This window comes from Trachemys scripta, chromosome 1 (genome assembly GCF_013100865.1).
Source record: "Trachemys scripta elegans isolate TJP31775 chromosome 1, CAS_Tse_1.0, whole genome shotgun sequence".
NCBI classification, from domain to species: domain Eukaryota; kingdom Metazoa; phylum Chordata; order Testudines; family Emydidae; genus Trachemys; species Trachemys scripta.
This window is the reverse complement of record NC_048298.1, coordinates 305100257-305124352: the sequence shown is the minus strand read 5'-3', so window position 1 is coordinate 305124352 and position 24096 is coordinate 305100257. Positions and strand designations below refer to the sequence as shown.

Here is a 24096-nt window from a genome sequence, read left to right as displayed (position 1 = left end):
TGAAAATTTTACCCAGTAGCAATAATGTGGCATCACATAATTCCAATTATATCCAGAGGAGTTATCATGATACTACGATTGTTGTTGAAATTTAATATTTGTTTATTTCATGGAAATATATAATAAACTCATAACTCCCACACAGAAATATTCATCAGCTATCAAGTACAAAAATAGTAAAATTCTCAAAAAAATAGCTACCCCTTTACACCATTCTGTTGATCTGAGCCTTCTGACAGCTGAGCTCCAGCAGCCTAGACTTGCCTGTGGTTAGTTGCTCATTAGATAACAGAGATAACCCAGAGTCTGTTCCTGCAAGCCTCGGTGGAAATTTGATGGGTCTGGAGGGAACAGTATTATGGAGAGTGGCTAGTCCCTTAAACTATCCATTCAGTGAGGAGCTGCAAAAAATAAATAAAAATAACCAAGGGGTCCCTGCTTAAAATAAATTAAAAATACTGCTTCAGTCAGTAATATATGTGACTCAGTATCAATTCCATACTCTTTCCTTCCCTTCAATAAAAGTTCATCCATGCCATAGTCTTTCCCAGCACCACTCACACAAACAATCATTGATTCAATTCCTTTCTGCTTTTCATAATTGATCAATTCTATATAATTTCTTTTATGTGCTGGTAGCAGCGTTAGTAGGAATACAGGTAATTGCAATAGTGGACTAATCAGTAGCTGCTTTAGTCCTAACCTGACATGGGTGGGGGATGAAAATGTTAATAAGCAAAACCCACCTTAGCAGTTTTTAGGAGGTCCAGTGAAACAATTACCACTTACATGCCACATAACCAATTGCTGTCCCCTACAATTCATCATTACTCACAGGGCCAGCCTAATGATTTTAGGAGAGAAAGAGTGAGATGATTCTTTGACTGACTCATTTTACATACACAGGGTGGGTGAGGTAATATCTCTTATAGGACCAAATTCTGTTGGTGAAAGACACAAGCTCCTCACCTATCTTGCCTCTCTAATATCCTGGGACCAACACGGCTACAACAACACAGCAAACATCATTTTTACATAAAAAGTTGGTGTTTGGGAAAGGGTCTTTAGGTCCTCTTTGAGTTCCTGTCATGAAAGCAGACCCCAGCTACTTGTTCCTTTCAAATTTCACCACTGGTTTATGATTTCAAGATTGTCTTCGCAAGTGCAACGCTGACAGACCCCAGTCATCGGCAAGCGGGATCAAACTTAGGATCTCTAAAGTTTAGTGCACAAGCCTCTACTGCATGAGCTAAAAGCCACATGGCTGTTAGGTAAGGCTATAGCAGACTCATTAATCTCTAAGTGGTCTCAGTGCCACTCCATGGTACAGAGCACCATACCCAGGAGGTGTGTGGGTTACAAAAGGAAAAATGCTAGATATTTATATATAAACTGAAGGCCAAGATACTTCATGGGAGGAAAGGCCAGCCATGAGTAACTCTTCTGACAAGTGAAGTCGTCAGCAACAAAGTCCAGGTTCAGTAATTAGGGGTTCCTCTTAGCAATACAAAAAGAACTGACTTTAGCCCCCATCCAGTAATCTGGGAAAACTAAACACCGTCTCTGGGTGCCTCTAAATGGCAATACTTTCCCCCTGGCAAGCATGGAATCTGTGTATACCAAAGGGAACTTTTATTAAAGGGAAAGGGAACCCAACATTAATTTGGGTTAATAATTAATTAATATCACAACCACAATACAAAAACATATAACCATAAGCAAACACTCACCCCATAATGTCTCAGTTTCCCACATTGTGCTGTGAAAGACTGATGAACAAATGTCACTCCCCTTTCTAACATGTCACTCCCCTTTCTCTCTGCATAATGACAGGTTTCAGAGTAGCAGCCGTGTTAGTCTGTATCCGCAGAAAGAACAGGAGTACTTGTGGCACCTTAGAGATTAACAAATTTATTAGAGCATAAGCTTTCGTGGACTACAGCCCACTTCTTCGGATGCATATAGANTTGTGATATTGCCACCCTTACTTTTGCGCTGCCTTCAGTTGAGTGGTTGGAGAGCAGAGGCTGCTGGCCAGGTGCCCAGCTCTGAAGGCAGCACCCCACAGCAGGAGAGCAGAAGTAAGGGTGGCAATACCATACCATACAATACCATACCACTCTTACTTTTGTGCTGCTGCCTTCAGAGCTTGGTGGAGGAAGAGTGGTGGCTACTGACTGAGGGCCCAGCTCTGCAGGCTTCAGCGCAGAAATAAGGGTAGCAGTACTGCAACTTCCCCCTACAATAACCTTGCAACCTCCCGCCCCCCGCCAATCCTTTTTGGGTCAAGACCACTACAATTATAACACAGTGAAATTTTAGATTTAAGTAGCTGAAATAATGAAATTTATGATTTTTAAAATCCTATGACCATGAAATTGACTAAAATGGACCGTGAATTTGGTAGGGCCCTAGTGATATGGTAGCTGCTTCCCTTATGACTGCTTGTTCTCTACTAAAACTGCTCCAGTGCAAGGTTGCTCTTATAGGATGTCTTCCTGGAGCTGACCCTTTAAATTTGGCAGAGCCCAACAGCAGTAATCCTGAAGTGGCCATTTTGCACTTGTCAGCAACTTGTTACATCTCCCTCTATTTCAGATGGCAAATATTTTAGCTCCTGTATATTTTCCCTTTTTATTCCTAAGAATTGCCACAGACTTGCATGCGTTCTTTCAGCTCATCAGTGACCTGCACCCAAGGATCCATTCTTAAAATCCTCCTAAAACTCTTCTGCCAAAATCTGAAGTGGAAATACTTCTATCTGAATATGAAGGAGTGGAAAGGAAGAACGGTGTAGGGTAGATGGTACTCCCACCTCTGCTTGCAAAGAAGTCCCCTTTGTGCATATATATCTTTTCATAGATTCCACGGCCAGAAGAGACCATTGTGATCATGTAGTCTGACCTCCTGTATAACACAAGCCATAGAACTCCCCCAAAATAGTTGTAGAACAATGTAATGAGCCGATACTCCTGAAGGATAAAGCACAATGGATACTATGCTAAAACGACTATGCCTCAAAAAGGTAGGGTGAGAAATTGTTTTAAATATGATATAAGCACATTTGAAAGAGTAAGCAAGAGTAAGAGTATTCAGTGGCATATTATTTTCTTCTAATTCTAGGAAGGGCAGAAGATAAAAAGGTTAAATAATGGTACATAAATGTGTCACACATGAGATAGTGGCATAGATATGAATGCCTTCATAATGAATCCTAGACTTTTCATTATATCCCATTAATAATTCTCAGTGGCTTCACTTTTTAGCTACTAAGCAAAGAATTTCACCTTACAGTGTGGATGAGATAATATCTGTTACTGGACCAACTTATTTTGGTGAGAGACAACTGTGTGGCTCAAAAGCTTTACTCTCTCAAAAACAGAAGTTGTCTAATAAAAGATATTACTTCACCCACCTTGTCTCTCTAATATCCTGGGACCGACACAGCTACAACTATACTGCATACACCTTACAGTATGGTTTATTAACTAAGGTCTCAGTCCTGCAAATGAAGTGGGTTTTAGCCCACGAAAGCTTATGCCCAAATAAATGTTTTAGTCTCTAAGGTGCCACAAGACTCCTCGTTCTTTTTATTAAGCATGTGCATAACTTTACATATTTCAGTGGAAATACTCAAGTGAGTTGCATATATGCTTAACTGTTTGCCTAAAAAACTGGCATAATTCTGGAAATGTTACTAGTACTACTAATGCATGCTTATTTTTCCAAACTTTTATTCGTTATAAAATATATTCTGGTAACTAATCAATTAATTTTTGTAATGAGCTTTCCTTCTGTTCTTTCCACACACATGTGAGATCTACATTTCTTACTATAAAGTCGTAGTAAAATAAAAATGAACATCAAAAATGCAAATAAATCTTCAAGATGGATCGAGCATCAGAGAGTGGGAAGAAAGTAAGCCTATTGTAAAAAAAATGTGTGAGAGAAGTATGGAAAGATTGCTTTTTACATTGCAAATTCAAATCTTGTCTACCCTGTAAGAGTCTATGGTGATTGGTAGACTCATGAAGTCAAGACATCACACAAGACTGAAAGCTGGGAGATGTCACTAAGACTTTTAAAAACTCTTTGTCTTTTGTTTGTTTTTGCTAACCACTATTGAACTGCAATGGTAATTGACACTTGGAAGAAGGGATGCCTTTGTTAGAGATTCAACACCTCACCCCTTCAATTATTAAGATTGTGTACATCAGTAGAATTCCAAAACACTTGCTCAGCAGAAATTGGCAATTTAAAGAGCAGAAATGGGCTTTTTTACCATGACTCAGGGGTGTGCATAGAATTTTCAAAAAAGGAGGGTTTAAGCGGTTACAAAGGTGGCTGCAGAGAACAAAGGGATAGGAAAGGGGCTGGGTTAAGAATGTACACTCATGTAGCATTTTCAAAAATTATCACAGGCCCTTCCTGTGCCCAAATGGCTATTGCTATTCTAGTCATATTTGCAACACGAACTAACAGGTTCCCTTCACAGTCACTCATTGGCATTCACAGATAAAGCATACTCAGAGACCCCATTACACATTTATGAAAAACCCACCAAGCACTACAGAATTGAAGCTGCACAGGGAAACAGGAATCCATGATGGAGAACCCAGAGAGTGAGAGAGTAAGGCCATGTCTACACTAGGAGCATTTTGCTGGTATAGATATATTATAACAGCAAAGTGCTACTAGTGTGGAGGCAGCTTATACTGGTAAAATTTGCCAGTATAACTTATTCCAGCCTCTGCAAAGCAAAATAAGCTATAACAGCAAAAGTGCAGTTTTGCTAGTATTTCCTCATCTACATAAGAACATAGGAACGGCCATAGTGGACCAGACCAGTGGTCCATTTAACCCAGTATCCTGTCTCCTGACAGCGGCCAATGCCAGCAGCTTCAGAGGGAATGAACAGAACAGGCAGTCATTGAGTGATCCATCCACTCATGTCCACTCCCAGCTTCTGGCAGTCAGTGGCTGGGGACACCCAAAACATGGGATTGCAATGCATCCCTGATCATCTTGGCTAATAGCCATTGGTGGCCCTATCCTCCATGAACTTATCTAATTCTTTTTTGAACCCCGTTATAGTTTTGGCCTTCACAACATCCCCTGGCAATGAGGTCAACAGTTTGACCGTGTGCTTGTGTGAAAAAGTACTTCCTTTTGTTTCTTTGTTTAAAACCTATTGTGCTATGTGAAGGAGTAAATAACACTCCATTATTCACTTTCTCCAAACCATTCATGATTTTATAGACCTCTATCATATCCCCCCTTAGACATCTCTTTTCCAAGCTGAAAAGTCCCAATCTTAAATCCCAGACTACACTAGGAGCTTTTGATGACACAGCTATGTTGGCCAGGGATCACACCCCTGACTGACCTAGTTATGCCAGCAGAAGCTTGTAGTTTAGACATGGCCTGAGCAAATACTATGAAACTTTAAGGACATGATTAGGCAGGAGAGGGAGAAGAGGGAAGGGAAAACTCTAGTCTGTGACACATCATTAAGCAATACTGGTTCTAACCAGTATCATTGCTTTCTAAATGTATGCTCTAGCCCAGTGGTGGGCAACCTATGGTCCAGAGGCCACACGTGGCCCGTCAGGGTAATCCGCAGGCGGACCGCAAGACAGTTTGTTTACACTGACTGTCCACAGGCACTGCTGCCCGCAGCTCCCAGTGGCCACGGTTCACCATTCCCGGCCAATGGGAGCTGCAGCAAGTGGCGTAGGCCGCAGGGAGGTGCTGGCTGCCGCTTCCCGCAGCTCCCATTGGCCAGGAATGGCAAATCGCAGCCACTGGGAGCTGCAGGCAGCCATGCCTGCGGATGGTCAACATCAGCAAAATGTCCCACAGCCTGCCAGTAGATTACCCTGACGGGTCGTAGGTTGCCCACCACTGCTCTAGCCTTTTCGTTACAATACCTGGTCTTTAAAAATAAATAATTTATAATACTTCACACATTGCAAAAATCAATTTTTTCTTCAAAAACAAGTTATTAGAATGGAAGATTTTCTCAGTGAGCTGTGATATAGCTGCTATTATGATGTGGGAAACTAATGTGTAGTAGAATCCTGTTTATCTGAAATATTTTGGGGATGTTTGAAATTCAGATAGATGGGGTTCAGATGAGAGAAGGCGAGCTCTGTTGTGCACATTATGAACTGAGAGGAGTTTTGTGCACCAAATTGCTATATGAGTGGGGACTTAGGCCCAGTTTTTCCTAAATAGCTACTGATTTTGAGTGTTTCAGTTTGGTCACCAAAAACTGGAGACAACTAAAAATTTTTTTGAAAATGTTGGGCTTTGTCGCTAACATTTTCATATTTACCAGTATTCATGAATGACAAGTGTAGATCCATTAGTAATTCCCATAGAGTGACATGTCCAACACTAATTAACAGACCATCAAATATTGATTTTTAATTATTAATTATATTATTATTATAGCATCTAAAAGCCCAACCAGGATCAGGACCCCACTGTGCTTGGCGCTATACAAACATAAGATAGTCTGTGCCCTAAAAAGTTTACAATTTAAATAAGGACAAGACATGACAAGGAGGGAAGTCCTCCTGTATAACAAAAGATAGGGGAGGAATAGTGAGACAAGAATGAAGGTACAAAGACATATCCTGCTTCCTTCTTCATCTTTCTCTCCAGACAAGATGTGTTTAAGTGAGTGAATGAATTAACTGTAATGAATCACTAACACATCACAAGCCTAGCAATTGTCATTAGGTAGTTTGCTATGAGTGTCAGCGTCAAGGTGGATCTTGAGAAAGGACTTGGCAGAGGACAAGATAATAGGTGTAATTGAAAGTGTATAGAAATAAATGGGTTTATTTTAATTGACTTCAATGAACTTTGGATTAGTCCAAATGGCTGTGTGAATTGATTCGGGAATTTATTCCACACATAAGAGACAACATTGAAGAACGTGTAAGTGTGCTCTACTGTCCAGCATTTTTTCCTGTCGTTTCTATAGATTTGTTGACATTCTATAGTAAAAAAATGGTACCCTAACTCCATATTTGATGTCACTGTTCCCTATGGATGTCATATCTCATAACATAGTGATTCTCTGACAATCATTTGAGAGCCACTGGTGGTTTGCAGAGCACTTCCAGGTGATCCATAAACAACTTCTGTCAGAATGGTGAAGTATTTGTCAGGGGAAGGCGAGGGTCAATCCTGACCAGCCAATACATTTTTAAAGGTGTTAAACTATCTATGTAAACCTCTAGTCAGTGTGTATTATATGTCCCCCTCCGTACCTGATCCACAGAGGATATGATTCTGTTACAGTCCCCCCAGCTAAAAAGCCTGGGGCTTTAGCTCAAGCTGTAGAGACTCACAGCTCTTGAGGTCCTTAGTGCAATCACCAGTGGCAGCCAAGACAGTGGACATCACATCTACACTAAGTCTTAAGTGATATTTCCCTAGGCTAGACAAGTCAGAGGAGCCAAATCCGTGGGTGCTCTGGGGCTGGAGCACCATGGAGAAAAATTAGAGGGTGCTGCACACCCACCGGCAGCCAAGCTCTTCCCTTCTTGCCTCCTTCCCCCCCCCCCGAGCGTGCTGTGTCCCCATTCCTCCCCCTGCCTCCCAGCGCTTCCTGCCCTCCCCCCCCCGCCATCTAACAGCTATTTGGCGGCACTTAGGACTTTCTGGGAGGGAGGGGGAAGAGCGGGGACCCAGCACACTCAGGGGAGGAGGCGGAGAAGAGGCAGGGCAGGGGCAGGGAAGTGGGGGAAGGGGGTGGAATGGGGGCAGGAAGGGGACGGGGCTGGGTGGGAAAAGACAGGATGGGGGGGGAATTTGGGAAAGGGGTGGAATGGGGGTGGGGAGAGGGTGGTGCAGGGTGGGGCCAGAGGCGGGGCAGGTGCAGAGCCCGGAGCAGTGGGGGGGTTGAGAACCCACCAGGTAGAGGGGAAGTCGGTGCCTATGAGACAAGTCCTCAGTCTTTAAGCAAGATTTAGGTCTTTAGCTGCTACACAGCTACATAGGCTGCAGAGGAAAGAGTCAGTTTTTGTAGGGTGCAACCCTGTGAGGTGCAGGGCTGTCCGTAGGCATACGCAGCTGCATAGGGCACCCACAAATTTGGGACACGATTCCCCTCGCTGGCCCAGCCATGGCTGGAATCCTCTCTTCTCCGGCCCCTCCCTCACACTGGGCCAGTGGGCTTCTCCCTACCCCCTCTCTGTCGCTCCAGCTTCCAGCTCTGCTGCCCCAGCCCTGGAGAGCCCAGAGCAGCGCAGCTGGTCACTAGCAGCACGGCGGCCCAGCCCACCGCCACCTGGAGCAGAATTCCTCCCTGGACCTTACCTGCCTGTGCCGCTCGGTCTCCGGCGGGGGTCGGGCCGGGGCCAGGACAGAAGTGAAACTTCCATGTGAGTGAGTGGGGAGGGAGCCAGACCAAGCAGGGAGGGGTAAGGAAGGGACTTAAAGTGCTGTGCACTCACTGTCTCTCACACTTCCTTAACACACACAGTCTCTCTCACACACAGACTGGCTCTCACACCCACATACACTGTGCGTCACGAGTCACAGTCCCCCAACACAGATTGTCACACACACACACACAGTCTCACACTCCCCAACACACACTCTGTCACACAGTCCCCCACACTGACTCTCGCTCTCTCTCTCTCAGACGCACTGGCTCTCTCTCTCTCTCACACACATACACACACACTCTGTCATGCACTCTCTCACACACACACACGTATTATTATTGTTGTTATTACTGCTTGGTACTTCCTGTCAAAATGCTTGTGGTGAGGCAGGAGTGGCTAGGGGCTGCCAGAGGGCCGTGGGCTCTGGCAAGATGCAGCCCCCATGTGACAGCGCGAAGCCTGCCTTGAGCCATTGTTGGGAGCGTTCTGGGTGTCCGCGGGGGGGTGGGGTGGATATGGTGGCTGTGCCCCCTCGACACACTGGGGTCAGCGGCGCCAGCTGGGGACCGCCTTCAGTGGAGCATAGGGGCACCAGTCTAATAATACTGCGTAGGGCCCCATAAATCCTAAGGACGGCCCTGGTGAGGTGACATGGAGTAATTATGTGGATGCAAAGATCTCCAGTATAGTATCACAGTGCCACCCCCAAATAAGTACAGTATAATCCCCATATCACCTCTGCACTTCCCCTATCTTACTCGTAGGCCAGATCCCCTCTTGTGTTCCACTAGATTTTGCCAGCAGTAACTCTTTTGCTCGCACTTTTTGTTTCCAAGTCTCCTTTAAATCCCTCCAATCTTTCCCATCACTCTCTCCCCATCAAAAGCGTCTCCCGCAATCCTGTTTTACAGAGCCAAAATCCTCTTGCTGTCTCCTTCATCCACAAATACTCACTGCCCTTCTTTCCCAGACTCATTCCTCTCTTCCCTCAATCTTACTTCCCTACCACGTACTCCCCTTCCTACCCACAATCTCACAGGCTCATGCATCTTTTCCCCCCAAGCCTCTTAGTGTACATTGAAAAAAAAATCCATGGCAGCTAGTCTCTGAGCCCTGGTCAACTGACTTGGGCTCACAGGGTTCATACTAGGGCGGGGGTTCTCAAACTGGGGGTCAGGACCCCTCAGGGGGTCATGAGGTTATTACATAGGGGGGTCACGAGCTGTCAGCCTCCACCCCAAACCCCACTTTGCATCCAGCATTTATAATGGCGTTAAATATATAAAAAAGAGTTTTTAATTTATAAGGGGGTCACATTCAGAGGCTTGCTATGTGAAAGGGGTCACCGGTACAAAAGTTTGAGAACCACTGTGCTAGAGGCTAAAAATAGCACTGTTGACGTTCCTGCTCAGGCTGGAGCCCAAGCTCTGAGATCCTCTCCCCTCTCTGGGTTTTAGAGCCTGGGCTCCAGGCCGACTGGGAACATCTACACTACTTATTTAGCCCCATATTGTGAACTCTGCAACCCAAATCAGTTGACCTGGGTTCCGAGACTCGCTGCCACAGGGTTTTTTTTTTTTGTTTTTTTTTTCAGTGTAGATATATCCTAATGCTTTCTTCCTTTTTAGCCCCCTCCTGTTTCATTCCTCTAAATTTCTTCATTCTGTCTTCCCCCTAAATCCTCTTGCTCCATTCATCTCTCAAACCTGATCTTTCCTTTGTTAATATTAAGCTCTTACTCCCCCACTACTACCTCAAAATTGCCACAGTCCTTCCTCTTTTCCCAGATATCACCTTTCTATTTGCCCCTCCAAGGGCAATTGATAATAATTGTGAAAACAGGTCTATAACTTTTCTCTGCTTAGGCATTTACCATGCCAAGCAGATCAAGTTATTTAAAAAAAATGTTATTAAACAGATGCTAGAGAACCAGACAGACTAAATTAGTCCAAACAAAGAGCTAAAGCCACGTTGCTAATTGGAGGACTATGCTGAAATCATGCTTGGTAAAAACAGAAGATGTGGAACTGGAAATTAATGAACCAAAATTTGTGTGTCAGATATTAGGCCTAATTGGTGGACAAAATAATGAGATGGGCTATTCCACCCATCAATCCCTTTTGGGGTCCTTAAAGAAAGAGACATTGGGGAGAATGATGATCATACAGAAAGAACAGATGGAGAGAAAGAAGAATGGTGAGAAAGAAGAAATGGAAGCTACTGAAACAAGCTTCACCACCATCTCCTGTGACCCCACACCTTCTTTGCCCTAATCCCGAGGGATGCCCTGACCAGACCAGACCACAAAGAGGTATCCAGATGACATCACCACGCCTACTTGCTCCTGCTCAATCCCAAACACTGCTTGGGATGAAATGGAATTGGACTTTAACAATCGCAGCAATAACTGCTTCAATCCATCTCAGCTAACTTCTCTTTTCCCAAAAAGGACAAAAAAGGGGGTTTTCCTTTGAAAACTCTCTCCAGCTAAAGGGAAAGAGAACAAGATATGTTGTTAAAATGAAAGCCTTACTTAATTCTTTACATTTCTGATGCTTTAACTGTTTCTCCTTGTTTCTGTATCTTTAATAAAAGATTAAAAAGGTTTTTAACCATGTGTTTGCCACGGCACCAAGCAGGTTGAGGTCTCTGTATAGCAAACTCTGAACTTGGACTAAAGCCACGTCTACACTTCCAGCGCTGCAGTGACACTGACACAGCTACACGGTTGCAGCACATCTGGCGAAGACACTCCGTGCTGCTGGGAGAGCGCTCTCTTGTCGGCATAACCCCCCCGCTGCACGCAGCCTAAGCGATGTTGGCGGGAGAAGCTCCCCTGCCGATAAGCAGCGGCACGTGCCAGCCGCTGGCGCGGCGTGTGGCGATGGCGGCGGTTGGCGGTTGGAGCGAAGCGGGGCGCAGGTGGAGGAGTCTGTTCAGCAGCGCGCGGCTGGGGCCCCGGAGTCGGAAGACGGACGCGGCGGGCCGGGGGAAGGAGGGAGCCTGGGAGTTTCCATCCCTTCTTCCCCGGTGCCCCAGGGGCGGCGGCGACCCCCTGCCCCACCGCGGCGGCGCCCGCTGTCCGCGCCGCGACTGGGGCAGCCGCCGTGTTAGGCGAGCGGGGAGGAGACTGGGTGACGGTTTGTGCCTCGGGGCGGGTTCGGCAGCCTCCGCGGCATGAAGGGACACACGGGGACTCTGCCGCGTGCAGCCCCCGCGGAGCCGAGCGGGAGCAGCAGGTAAACCCTCGCCAACCCGCCCTCCCATGCACCCTTCCCCGCAGCCCCTTCCCGGCCCCTCGCCCATCCGGACACCCCCTGACCACGCAGCCTCTTGCCTCGCCCCCTTCCATACGGCCACCCTCCCGAGCCTGTGCAGCCTCCGACCGTGCCTCGCCCCATCCCATACAGCCCCTGCCTCGCCCTGTCCTATACGCCCCCGTCCCATGCAACCTCCTGCCTCACCTCACCCCACGTGGCCACCCCACTCCATGCAGCCTCCTGCTTCACCTCATGAAGCCTCCTGCTTCACCCCATCTCTCTGCGCCCCACTCCCATTCCCTGGGGCTAGTCCATCCCATCCCACACAGCTCCCTGCCTCACTTTCATCCCGTGTGGCCACCCCCCTGATCTCATGCAGCCCCCTGCCTTATTCCCATCCCATATGGCCATCCTATCCCATGCTGCACTGTAAAACCCATTGCCTAGAGTACTGGGATGCGGGCAGTGGGAGGAAAGTAATTCTTAGACCGATTGCTTGGACAAAGAGAATGGCATTTGTTCTGGGTGGGAATTGAGGAGGGGATGATTGGTGATTCATGGTATATGTTGAGTATTTTATAAATACTACACACTTTGTGTTTTTTCCCCCCAGAAATGGAACTAATCAGTTCAGCTGAACTGGTTTCTCCAACGGAGTGGGGTATAAAGTGAGCATGTAGCTGTTACATGAGATGTGGTGATGGTTTTGCTGGAAGCTACCCTGCCTATTCAGGTTGAGTGTAATGTAAATAGTGTTTCTGAGGATAAGATTAAACAGAAAGTTCCATGCTCATGTGACTGCTACACAAAAGAGCAAACCAGTGAAAAAATTCACAATGAGAGGGATTCACAAGTGTTTGCTGTGGGGGGAGATACAGCATTTTCTGCTAAGACATAAATAGTTGCAACATTTGAGTGGTTGATACTGTGATTTTTGTTCTTTGGAAGGAGGATCTTGTAGTCAGCAGTTAATTTCATCTAATTTAACTTGTTTCAGTGTGTTAAATATCTAAACTTTTCTATCATTTATATATGGGCAATTTATTTATGCGGATGTATAATTTTAGCATCTTTAGCAAACATATTTTAATTTTGTATTGATATTTGCATAACTTGTATATCAACTTAGATTTCTGTAAAAATAAAAGGAAACAAAGACTCTCCTTAAATAATTGTCCTTCATCTTTATGTATGTGTATGAGATATCATATTTGTTGTGCTATATGATACAATAGTTAATACACCACAATAGTGGTGTATTTTTTTTTTTGGAAATGGTTATTTTGCTGTACCTTTAAGGAACACTGTTATAGTCAAAGTAACATTTCAAAAAGCAATGTTTCTAGTAACATTTCAGATTAAAACAAAAGAAATTTAAAATCACATTTATTTTTCACAGTGGTATTTTGTTTTCATTGCTTTCAGGTAGGCCGGTGAAAATAAACTAGTCAGTTTTATGTTTGTTTATGTAGGTCTGTTTATTTAGATTTATTAAACAAATAACTAATAAAAAGGGGCTCCTAACTAGGGCTTTAATTGCCTTAAATTATAAAACCAAAAATTAACCATCTGCCAGCAACCAAACTCCTTGTCTACAACAAATCAGATTGCCCTCAAAATCCACCTCCATAGCAGCCCATATAAATAGATGTACCTCTCAATGTGTCCTGAAGGTCAGTAGATTTGGGCTGTTTCAGACAGATGATGGCTGTTCCACACAGAGAATGTCCCCTCACAGAGAATACTTAGCTGCCAACCCTATTTCTTCTACATCGAGAGGGACCCATTTTGAACTGCCCCACTGATTGCAAGTGTGGTTGTTTCACTTTCAAATTCTCATGCTCCATTACAGTGCTGCAATGTTTGGTGCAAACACCAAAGTGATTTTTTTTAAAGAAATTAAAGTTCTGTTAACCATAGATTTTTGAAAAAGGTGTTTTGGGGTTTTTTGAACAAAAAATGTAATTTTGAGCCAAATTTAATGTGTCCCTCTAAAAAAGGACACCGCTGAAGTAAAAATCACACTTCTGTTGTTACAAGTAACAGCAATGATTACTATAACAAGGAAATTAGCAAAAACAATACTTGTCAATTTTTTTAGACAGGGAACCCTTTATACATTAATGAACAGTTATTCATACCTATCAGAGTCAATGATCCTATGTGTTTTTGACAGCACTTTGTATATATTCATTTTATATTTTCATTTTAGTCAATTTCCCTTTTTTATGTGGATCTTTCACCTAGCATCAGAAGAGAGAGAGGGAGAGAATTAAAAAAATATATGGTTGGGGTATGGGTAAATATAGATCCAGGAACTGTTTCCAACTGTTTTTTAAATGTTGACTAGATTTCAAATTGACAAGTTTCTAAGTTTTCATGCAACTGGTGGAACATAGTAAATAGATACAGCATTAAGCATATAATGTTTCCATTGTAAAATATGTTGTCCTTTCACAGTTCTTACTACTTTAAGGGGGAAAAATGATTAGAGACTTGGTGGTGCTCTCAAAAACATGATAAATGAATCCTGGGTTTCATGGAGGAAGGAAGTACTAATGCATTAGAAGATGGAGCCATCCATACAGGTAATAAGACTGTCTTTAAGATAGTTTTACAGAAATGAATATATTGCAAAGCTTGTAAAATAAAATGTCTGTGAGGATATAACTAAGTAATAAAAGATAAGAGGATGTAGTGATATGAGGAGTGATGATTTAAGATTGTGGTTGCAGTTTTCAAATTTAGGTGCCTAAATGCTGATTTTAGTGCTCAGTCCAGCAAACGAAGATGTGAGTAACTTTATTGCTGTCTTTCAATTGACTTAAATGGAAACATTTTCTTAAGCAAACTTACACGTGTGAATATGTAAAGAATTGGACACTTAAATAAGCAGTTAGGATCAATCCTGATTCTATTAAAGTCAATTGCAGAGCTCCCTGTGATTTCAGTGGGATTGGGATTTGATCCATGGATGACAAAGAAGCCTAAATATGGATCTTATGCCTAATTTGGGGCACCCAAGTTTGAAAATTAGACCTTCGGTTGTAATGCTTAAAGCCAGAGGCAGTGATATTATGTATTTTTACCCTGTGTTAGATTTTGTTGTTATAAAACAGCTTTTAAAAAAATATAACTTGTTCTACACAGCAGAAAAGATATTTATCCTCAAGACTGCTAGTTATAAGAATGCTTTGCAATGAACAGTTGGATATCTTGCTGAATGCTGTTTCATACTTCTGAGTAGTATACCTTGCAACTTGTGTTTAGTCATGCCCATATCCTGTATCATGCATCCTACATAATCTGTTTTCCATATGAAACTTATTTACAAATGATTGTCCAGGAATATTATGAAAATCATCAACTTTATAAGAATACAAGAATTAACTCATCTATTCTTATGTTTGACTACATACATACTTACAAAATAAGCAATTTAGATACCACTCCTCAAATAATGCACTATTTTCATTGAGCTGCTGTATTAACTGTTATATCTGTAGATTATAATTTTTGATGTTGTTTGGAGCTGCAAACATTTACACAAAATATAAAATCACATTTGCCTTTAATTCTTTTTTGGGGGCATGAGTTTTAACTTTTAGTTTATGTTCTTATGTTATGTAACTGTACCTTATCAAATTGTCATTCTTGCTAAATTTGAGATTAATATTAAAGTTTAATTGCTTTCTGCTTTGTTTGGAGTATTAAGTTTGTAGCGTTAATTACAGTTTTTCACTTAAAAGTAATAGAGACACATTGATAGGTTTGATCAGTTGGAATGCCAGTGGGAGAACACTTTAACCTGTCTGGTCATTCAGTGACAGACCTGCGGGTGGCTATATTACAACAGAAAAACTTCAAAAACAGACTCCAATGAGAGACTGCTGAGCTAGAATTGATATGCAAATTAGACACAATCAACTCCGGTTTGAATAAGGACTGGGAATGGCTGAGCCATTACAAACATTGAATCTATCTCCCCTTGTAAGTATTCTCACACTTCTTATCAAACTGTCTGTACTGGCCTAGCTTGATTATCACTTCAAAAGTTTTTTTTCTCTTAATTAATTGGCCTCTCAGAGTTGGTAAGACAACTCCCATCTGTTTATGCTCTCTGTATGTGTGTATATATATCTCCTCAATATATGTTCCATTCTATATGCATCCGAAGAAGTGGGCTGTAGTCCACGAAAGCTTATGCTCTAATAAATTTGTTAGTCTCTAAGGTGCCACAAGTACTCCTGTTCTTCTTTTTGCGGATACAGACTAACACGGCTGCTACTCTGAAACCTGTACAAATGTAATGTTATAATTAAAATTAGGTGAGCTTGGATGGGAGTAAAGAGAAAGTTTTTAGCAAGTCCTTCTTAGTAGGACAAGTGGCAGTTTCTCCCATATTTCTTATGCCTCCTACAAGAGGATATCTACTTCTCTGGAAAACATTTAGACCAAGAGACCTGAATTCAAGCTCATTCTTGATAAGTATCAGAGGGGTAGCCGTGTTAGTCTGAATCTGTAAAAAACAACAGAGGGTCCTGTGGCACCTTTAAGAAGGTTAGTCTTATGTTATGTTAGTTATTCTGTTAGTCTTAAAGGTGCCACAGGACCCTCTGTTGCTTTCATTCTTGATAGTTTAAGAAAACTGCTAAACAAATAGGCAAAGGAAACTGGTAAAAGTATTTTATGGTCATGCTTTCATTGCTCCATTATTTTAAATATTGCCTTTCAAAAGATCAAATACAAATACATAACTAATGATATTTGGAATGAGTTAATCAAAATTTTGGAAATTATTCTGTATTCAAGAGTGATCCGTTTTCCTTATCCCAAATCATCATCAGTCCAAAAAGGACTTCAGTTTCAGTATTTAATTAGTTCACATTTTAGTTTAGGGCATTTTGGTCCCAGTTGGTAATATCCTGCTCATTGAGCATATTTCCCCCATCCTGCTGGAAATACAGAACAGCTAGTTTTACAGCATCATCTACCAAAAAGCAAGAGGGCAAATAGTGAAATCCGAAGGGAATATATAAACTGATTTCACCTCCCACTGCTCCAGTATTCTTTGCTTTCTTTTTTTGGAAGAATAGAGCACAGCTCTGAGTCTTCTTACTCCAGGCTTTTCTTTACTCTTGCTCTTTTCTGAAATGATACAACATGACTCCAAAAATAGGCAAGAAGAGGAAGGATGAAGATAGAAAGGAACAGATCAAGAAAAAATAGCCTGAAGCGCTTCTCTGAAGATTCTATGAGTTGTGCAACTTATCAGTGATACGAAAAACAAACCTAAGAAACCCCAGTGGATCCATCACCAATTGTATAGGCTCCACTTACTCTCTTGTTTCAGACTCTTTATTATCCTTTCCCACAGGGATTTCATCCCTATGGCTAATATCTTCTTCCAGGGACAGATTCTGTCTAGTGCTACTGAGGGAGTTCCCTCCCTTACTGTCCTCTGTCCCTGCTGCCTCTCACAGCTTTTAAAGTTGTCTTCTTCAGAGGCTGCTCTTGCTGCTTCTTCCCTCCTCCTCCTCCAGTCTATTTCAAACAGTATGTGAGTTGCTATAGAATTCAGAGGGAGCAGGCTTTGCAAACTTCCCCTGCCAATAATTTTTCTTGCTAATGCTGTGCTGAATTTGGCTTCATTTTTCTTTGCAGTCCACCAGAGGATGCTCATGTGTACTTTCAGCATAGTGTTGGCTGCAGTATTTTTTTTTCAGTTTCAGACAATTTTACCCCTCTAGTGATTTCCTCTACTTTGCTTTTCCATCAAATGGGTTTTTCTTGATCTTCCATCCTTTTCTGGGAGCTTCATCTGCTTCCTTCTCTAAGTCCTTAAAACAATTTCATTTCCTAGGGGCACAGACAAATTTATTTGGAAGGTAAGGGCTTGTGTTAAAAAATAAAATAGCTATTGAATATCATGTTCACACTATCTATTTTTTTTGTAGCAGAGGCAGTCCCCTGATTATTCAGTTTATTTTTTTCATCACAGGAAGGGTATAGTCCTCTGATTGTCTCAGCTGCTTGAAGTCCCACTCTTTCTCCTGGGGTATCAACTGGCTCTTTTGTAGTCTGGGCCAGGTTGAAGGTCTCTTCTGCAGCAGGCTCCATCTCCTTTGTTCCCTGGCTGGGAAATGGTTCAGCAAGCAGGGTCTTGTCTTTTGAGGGGGAATTCTCAGTTCCTGTGTGAGTCTCATCTGTCTGTGCTTCTGGTTGGCTGTTTCCCTTTGTCTCTCACAGAGGATCTCAAGATGCTCATCCTCTTACTCTGTCTCTCTCTAGGAAAACCTGGGATAGGTCCAGCTAGCTTTCACTCCGCTACAGCTGACTGCTAGAGCCTCCTGATAGCTTCTTGTCTTCTTTCCTTTCCCTCGCTCCCTCCTCATTTCTTCTATTTGTTCTTTTCATAAAGGGAAGGGGTAGGGCAGATATCATGGAGCTGTGGTTCCCTGGCTGCCTTCTACAGCCTCTAACCTCAGTCCCATCATGCCTGGGGAGGGGGCAGTCAAAGGGTCTCCAGCTGCCATCTTACTTGTAGTATTTTTCTTGTCAGAGCCTGGGGGAGCAAGGAAACCAGGAGATTATATAACAGGGGTGGCCAAACTTACTGACCCTCTAACAATCTTCAGAAGTTCAAGAGCCAGGGCATACCTGCCAGGGTTCGGGGCTGCAGCCCTGTGGGAGGCGCCTTCAGGGGCTTGGGGCTTCAGCCCCATGCCTGTTGAATCCCCGAGCCCCAGTAAGCATGCCTTGTGAGGTTGAAGCCCCAAGATTCCCCCTCCCCACTGGGCAGAAGACCCTACTCCACCACCCCGCTGCCAGGCAGAGGTCTCGAGCTCCCCCCTCCCCTCCCAGTCTGGTAAGTGTGGAAAGGGTGGGGGGTTCCGTGAGCCACACTTTAACTGTAAAAGAGCTGCATGCGGCTTGTGAGCCACGGTTTGACCACCCCTGTTATATAAGCAGAACATACAAACAATTGTTTTCCAGGGCAATCAATGGATCAGATGTAAGCTGTTCCCTTTCTTCATTCTGCCACATAATAGTTCTACAAAGATTGTAGTGACTATTTAAAACTAAGAGGTTAACTAAATATTTGTTTGCCAAAGAGTACTGTGTTTATTTTTAGTTCTGCAGCCATACACCATTCTTACTATGTGAGGAGCGACTAAGTGAATTACAGAAACAAAGTGTATATTTTCAGGGTGCTAAAATGAAATACCTTAAAACATGGGTGCTTAAAAAGGAGGAAACTACAATTTCAAGAGCAAGTGGAACAGCTTCTGCTGGTTGTACTACTGAGCTGTCTTAGCCATGACCTGCAACAGGAATCTGTCAGTTGGCTGATCCTTTTAGTATTTCTGAGATACCTCATCAACCATAACTTAAATCTTTTGCTATGTTTAACTGTGGCAAAGGAGCCATTCTTTCTGCTCATCCAGGTTTGATGATTTTCAGTGTCTCCATTATTCTGAAGCTAGTGACAGTGCACTTTGTTTCTACTGTTGTACAGCTTTTAGGCACAACCTACTTTTGACTAAGTACACAGATGAGCTCTCACAGAGTCTGGATTCTTTATTTGGAAAAAGACTTGAGACAAATTTGAGAGGAACCAAGCTTTCTTGTGTCACCACGCAGCTGCTGCTACTTTTCAAAAGTCCACAAAGAATGTTGGTGACATGCTAAGTTTTCAGTATTCTTAGAAGAAAGAGGAAAACAGGAAGATCTTAATGAAAATACTAAGGAGTAGGGCTGTCAAGCAATGAAAAAAATTAATCGCGATTAAAAAAATTAATTGCGATTAATCATGCTGTTAATAATAGAACACCATTTATTTAAATATTTTTGGATGTTTTCTACATTTTAAAATATATTGATTTCAATTACAACGCAGAATACAAAGTGTACAGTGCTCACTTTATATTTATTTTTGATTACAAATATTTGCACTGTACAAAACAAATGAAATAGTATTTTTCAATTCACCTCATACAAGTACTGGTGCAATCTCTTTATCATGAAAGTTGAACTTACAAATATAGAATTGTGTACAAAAAAACTGCATTCAAAAATAAAACAATGTAAAACTTTAGAGCCTACAAGTCCATTCAGTTCTACTTCTTGTTCAGCCAATAGCTCAGACAAACAAGTTTGTTTACATTTGCAGGAGATAATGCTGCTCGCTTCTTGTTTACAATGTCACCTGAAAGTGAGAACAGGCATTCTCATGGCACTGCTGTAGCCGGTGTTGCAAGATATTTACATGCTACAACAGTGTTTAACATGTTTAACAGTGCGATTAATCGTGATTAATTTTATTTAATTGCATGATTAATCATGATTTTTTTAAATCACTTGACAGCCCTAGTTATTTTGACAAATAAAATATGCAGAATTATGCAGAATTTTAAAATGTGCACAAAATTTTTGGTGCAGAATTTTGAATTTTTCGGCGCAGAATTCCCCCAGGAGTATCACATGAATTTCAGAAGTATATTTCAAGGTTTGCCACAAAGGCAAAACAACTACAAAGGCAACAGTCACTGGCTACATCAAACACTATATTGTATTAATCTACCACTGTCAGGCCATATGTCCTTGAATTTGTCAAATGTCTTTAGAGATGTATATCCACCTTCTGTGTAGTTCAGGTTGTGGGTTCCATTTCAGAGGTGTGCACATTGGCAATATGCATTCCCCACATAGTAAAGTGAGGCCAACCTTCTCAAACACAAGATGTATTATGTCTTCAGTACTAAGGTCAAAGTTTTATTGACGTAGTTGTGTTGGTCCAGGTGTGAAAAAAAACCACCCCCCCAACTGACATAGCTATGCCAGCAAAAACCCCAAGGTGGATGTATCGTTGCTGTCAGCATAGCTGATGTTGTTCATGAAGGTGGTGTTACTGTGCTGAGAGAAAATCTTCTGCCAACATTAGCTGCATCTACACTAAGGGCTCTCCCAGTATAGCTCTGCCGGCAAAGCATTTGTAGTGTAGACAAGGCTTAAAAGTCTGGATATGTAGTCCAGGTTCTGGCATAAAAACTTACTTTAAGGTAGGGCTTGACCACTGGGCTGGATCTTGTTAAAATGTTGTTTTCTTGAAGATCCTGGGAAAATTTCTTAAACATGTTATGACAATTTGGGAATCTGTCCATACAATTTACAAAGCCTTTGTGTGTCGCTGATTGGGCTGTTGGCAGTCAAGCCTACTGGTGGAAGTGAGTTTGACCTACCAGTTAGAGCTGGGTGCAGGGTGAGCAGAGTCCAGTAGATGAGCTGTGACGAACTGGGACTGTTCTTGCTGGGGTGTGGGAATGCTGACAGGGGAGTGTGACTAGGATGGTCTGCATCGGGGGATGGGAGCCGGCCCAAGGGAACATACCTGAGCTTGTAACATGAGAACCCAGGAGGGGGTTGGAGGTCAGGTGACTCCGGGGCCCGGGAAACCGAACAAAGGCTGTGGGAGGGGTCGCTGAAGGAGAGTGCTGGAAGCAGGCTGGAAGGAGGCTGGAGAGATGGCTGGGAGGCAGAGATGGCTCTGACCCCCCAAGGGGGGTGGGCTGGCATGCCCTGGGACCCCAAGCTGGACCTAACTGAGGGGGGCCCTGTTGTCTGTGCCTGCAAGACCTGTCTTGGACTGTATTCCTGTCATCCAAATAAACCTTCTGCTTTACTGGCTGGCTGAGAGTCATGGTGAATCGCAGGAAGCCGGGGGTGCAGGGCCCTGAGTCCCCCAATACTCCGCGACAACTGGTGGCAGCGGCGGGATCTACTGCACCCCGTGGACGGCGCTTCCTGCAGTAAGTGACTGGGGAGCAGTAAAACGAAGGGGGATTGACGGGGACCAGGCCTGCTGAAGAGTGGGAGAGAGACGGTTATTACCCCTGGGAGTGTGTGACCAGCGAGAAGGACTTTTGCAGTAACAGGGTCCCCCGGGGGGATCGCAGCGAGTGGTCCCAGGGGCGGAGGAGTCTGCAGCTCGACCCTGGCAGAGAGGTGGTGACCTCGAGAAGGGCTGGCACACTAGGGGTCTCCCTGGGAACTGTGGGGAGCTGTGAGCACACAGGCCGGTGAGTGGCCAGCAGGAAGATGTATGCCAAGCGGCTTAAGAGCGACCTGGTGGAGCTGTGCAAGCAGAGGCGGCTGCGTATTGGGAGGCTCACCAAAGAACAGCTCATTGCCCAGCTAGAGGCGGAAGATCGCGCGAATGAACCGATCCCTGTGTCTCAGGGAAGCAGCCTGGCAAATGCAGCGCAGGCACCAGTGTCTGTCCCAGCTGGGAGTGGTCAGCCGGCTGCTGAGGGCTTCCCGAGACCCCTCCTTCCTATGCCTAGGGGAAGGGTGGGGAGGAGCCCAGCAAATACCGAAGGCGCCGTGGCCCCCCCGGCCAGCAGGGGACCCTCCCGGCGAAGCTCGCCGGCCAGCAGAGGATCCTCCCGGCGACGTTCGGCATCCGGGGAGCGGAATTGGCTGGAATGGGAGAAAGAGCTAAAACTGAGAGAGCTGGAGGATCGTGAACAACAGAGACAGCATGAAGAGAGACAGCATCAGCGTGAAGAGAGACAGCGTCAGCAGGAACGGGAGGAGAATGAGAGACAGAGACAGGAGAATGAGAGACAGCGTCAGCATGACCTGGAACTGGCGAGATTGAAGGGCAGCGAACCCCCGGCTGCGGTGAGTGAGGGGGGACCCAGGACTGCACGGAGCTTTGATAAGTGCATCATGGCCCCATACAAGGAGGGGGAGGACATGGATGACTTCCTGGAGGCCTTTGAGACGGCCTGCGAGCTGCACCGGGTTGATCCCGCGGACAGACTCCGGGTCCTTACCCCCTTACTGGACCCCAAATCCGTGGCATTGTACCGCCAACTGGGAGAGGCAGAGAAAGGGGACTACGAACTATTCAAAAAGGCCCTGCTACGTGAGTTTGGGCTGACTCCTGAGATGTACCGGGGAAGGTTCCGGAGTCAAGATAAAACCCCTGAGATCTCATATCTGCAACTAGCCGTCCGCATGGAAAGATACGCCAGCAAGTGGGCTGGTGGGGCCCAGACGAAGGAGGACCTGATTAAACTGCTGGTACTGGAGCAACTGTATGAGCGGTGCCCATCCGACCTGAGGCTGTGGTTGGTGGACAGAAAGCCAGAGAACCCGCGACACGCCGGGCAGCTGGCCGATGAGTTTGTAAAGAGCCGGTCAGGGGGTGGCAGGGAGGAGCCCCAAAGGAACAGGCCCGCCGTGATGCAGAGAGAGAGTCACCCTGGGACCTCCCAAAGGGGGAATATGGGGAATCCCCTCCCACGGGGAATGCCCAGCGTCAGGGACAACCGACCGGCTCGAGGGGACCCACAGGACATGAGCTGCTATTACTGCGGCCGAAGAGGCCACGTTCGGGCCCAGTGCCCCAAGCTCAAGGACAGACTGAGCAGACCGAACCCGCATAGGGTTAACTTGGTAGAGGCCCAGACGGACGAGGGGCAGGCTTCTCACGCAAGAGGGGCTGGCAGCTTATCAACTGCTCAAGAGAGAGAAGGGCCCCAGGCCAGCTCCTCTAGGGGGCTGGATGCCCCAGACTCAGGGTTTTTGGTTTATACGGTGGGCGCGGGGCTGTCCCTCCGGAGAGAGTACCTTGTTCCCCTGGAGGTGGATGGGAGGAAGGTCAATGGATACTGGGATACGGGCGCAGAGGTGACGCTGGCCTGGCCCGAGGTGGTGGCCCCAGATCAGGTGGTGCCCAACTCCTACCTGACCCTGACGGGGGTGGGCGGAACACCAGTCAAAGTGCCCGTGGCAAGGGTACACCTGAAGTGGGGGGCCAAGGAGGGCCCCAAGGATGTGGGGGTACACCCGTATTTGCCCACTGAGGTATTGATGGGGGGGGACCTGGAGAACTGGCCAAGCAACCCCCAAAAGGCACTGGTTGTGACCCGCAGTCAGAGCCGGCGAGGGGCCCTGCGCCCTGGCCTTGGGGGGGGTGCCTTGCCTGAGGCGCAGGACCCTAACCTGGTGGGGAGGGAACGCCCAGGGACACGGCTCAGGGAGGCTGCAGCTTCAGACCCAGCGGGCGAGAAAGAGCAGGTGGCCATCCCTGTCCCAGGGAGGGGTCGCTGAAGGAGAGTGCTGGAAGCAGGCTGGAAGGAGGCTGGAGAGATGGCTGGGAGGCAGAGATGGCTCTGACCCCCCAAGGGGGGTGGGCTGGCATGCCCTGGGACCCCAAGCTGGACCTAACTGAGGGGGGCCCTGTTGTCTGTGCCTGCAAGACCTGTCTTGGACTGTATTCCTGTCATCCAAATAAACCTTCTGCTTTACTGGCTGGCTGAGAGTCATGGTGAATCGTAGGAAGCCGGGGGTGCAGGGCCCTGAGTCCCCCAATACTCCGCGACATGAGCTGAGAGTCATTACCAGAGGAACAGAAGCTGAAT

The 24096-nt window shown here is 45.0% G+C and overlaps 1 protein-coding gene across 3 annotated transcripts in view; it reads left to right on the top strand.

The window, feature by feature from the left end:
- The first annotated feature begins 11540 nt into the window (after positions 1-11540).
- SGCG (sarcoglycan gamma) overlaps positions 11541-24096 on the top strand; it is a 185393-nt gene continuing 172837 nt past the window's right edge. Inside the window, exons 1-2 of one of the 3 annotated variants that reach the window (XM_034758759.1) lie at positions 11541-11644; positions 14126-14253. In XM_034758759.1, coding sequence (XP_034614650.1) covers positions 14236-14253 — 18 coding nt within the window. In that variant the 5' untranslated portion in view covers positions 11541-11644; positions 14126-14235. The remainder of the gene's footprint in view (positions 11645-14125; positions 14254-24096) is intronic. The other 2 variants (XM_034758754.1, XM_034758760.1) reach the window with 2 other exon arrangements.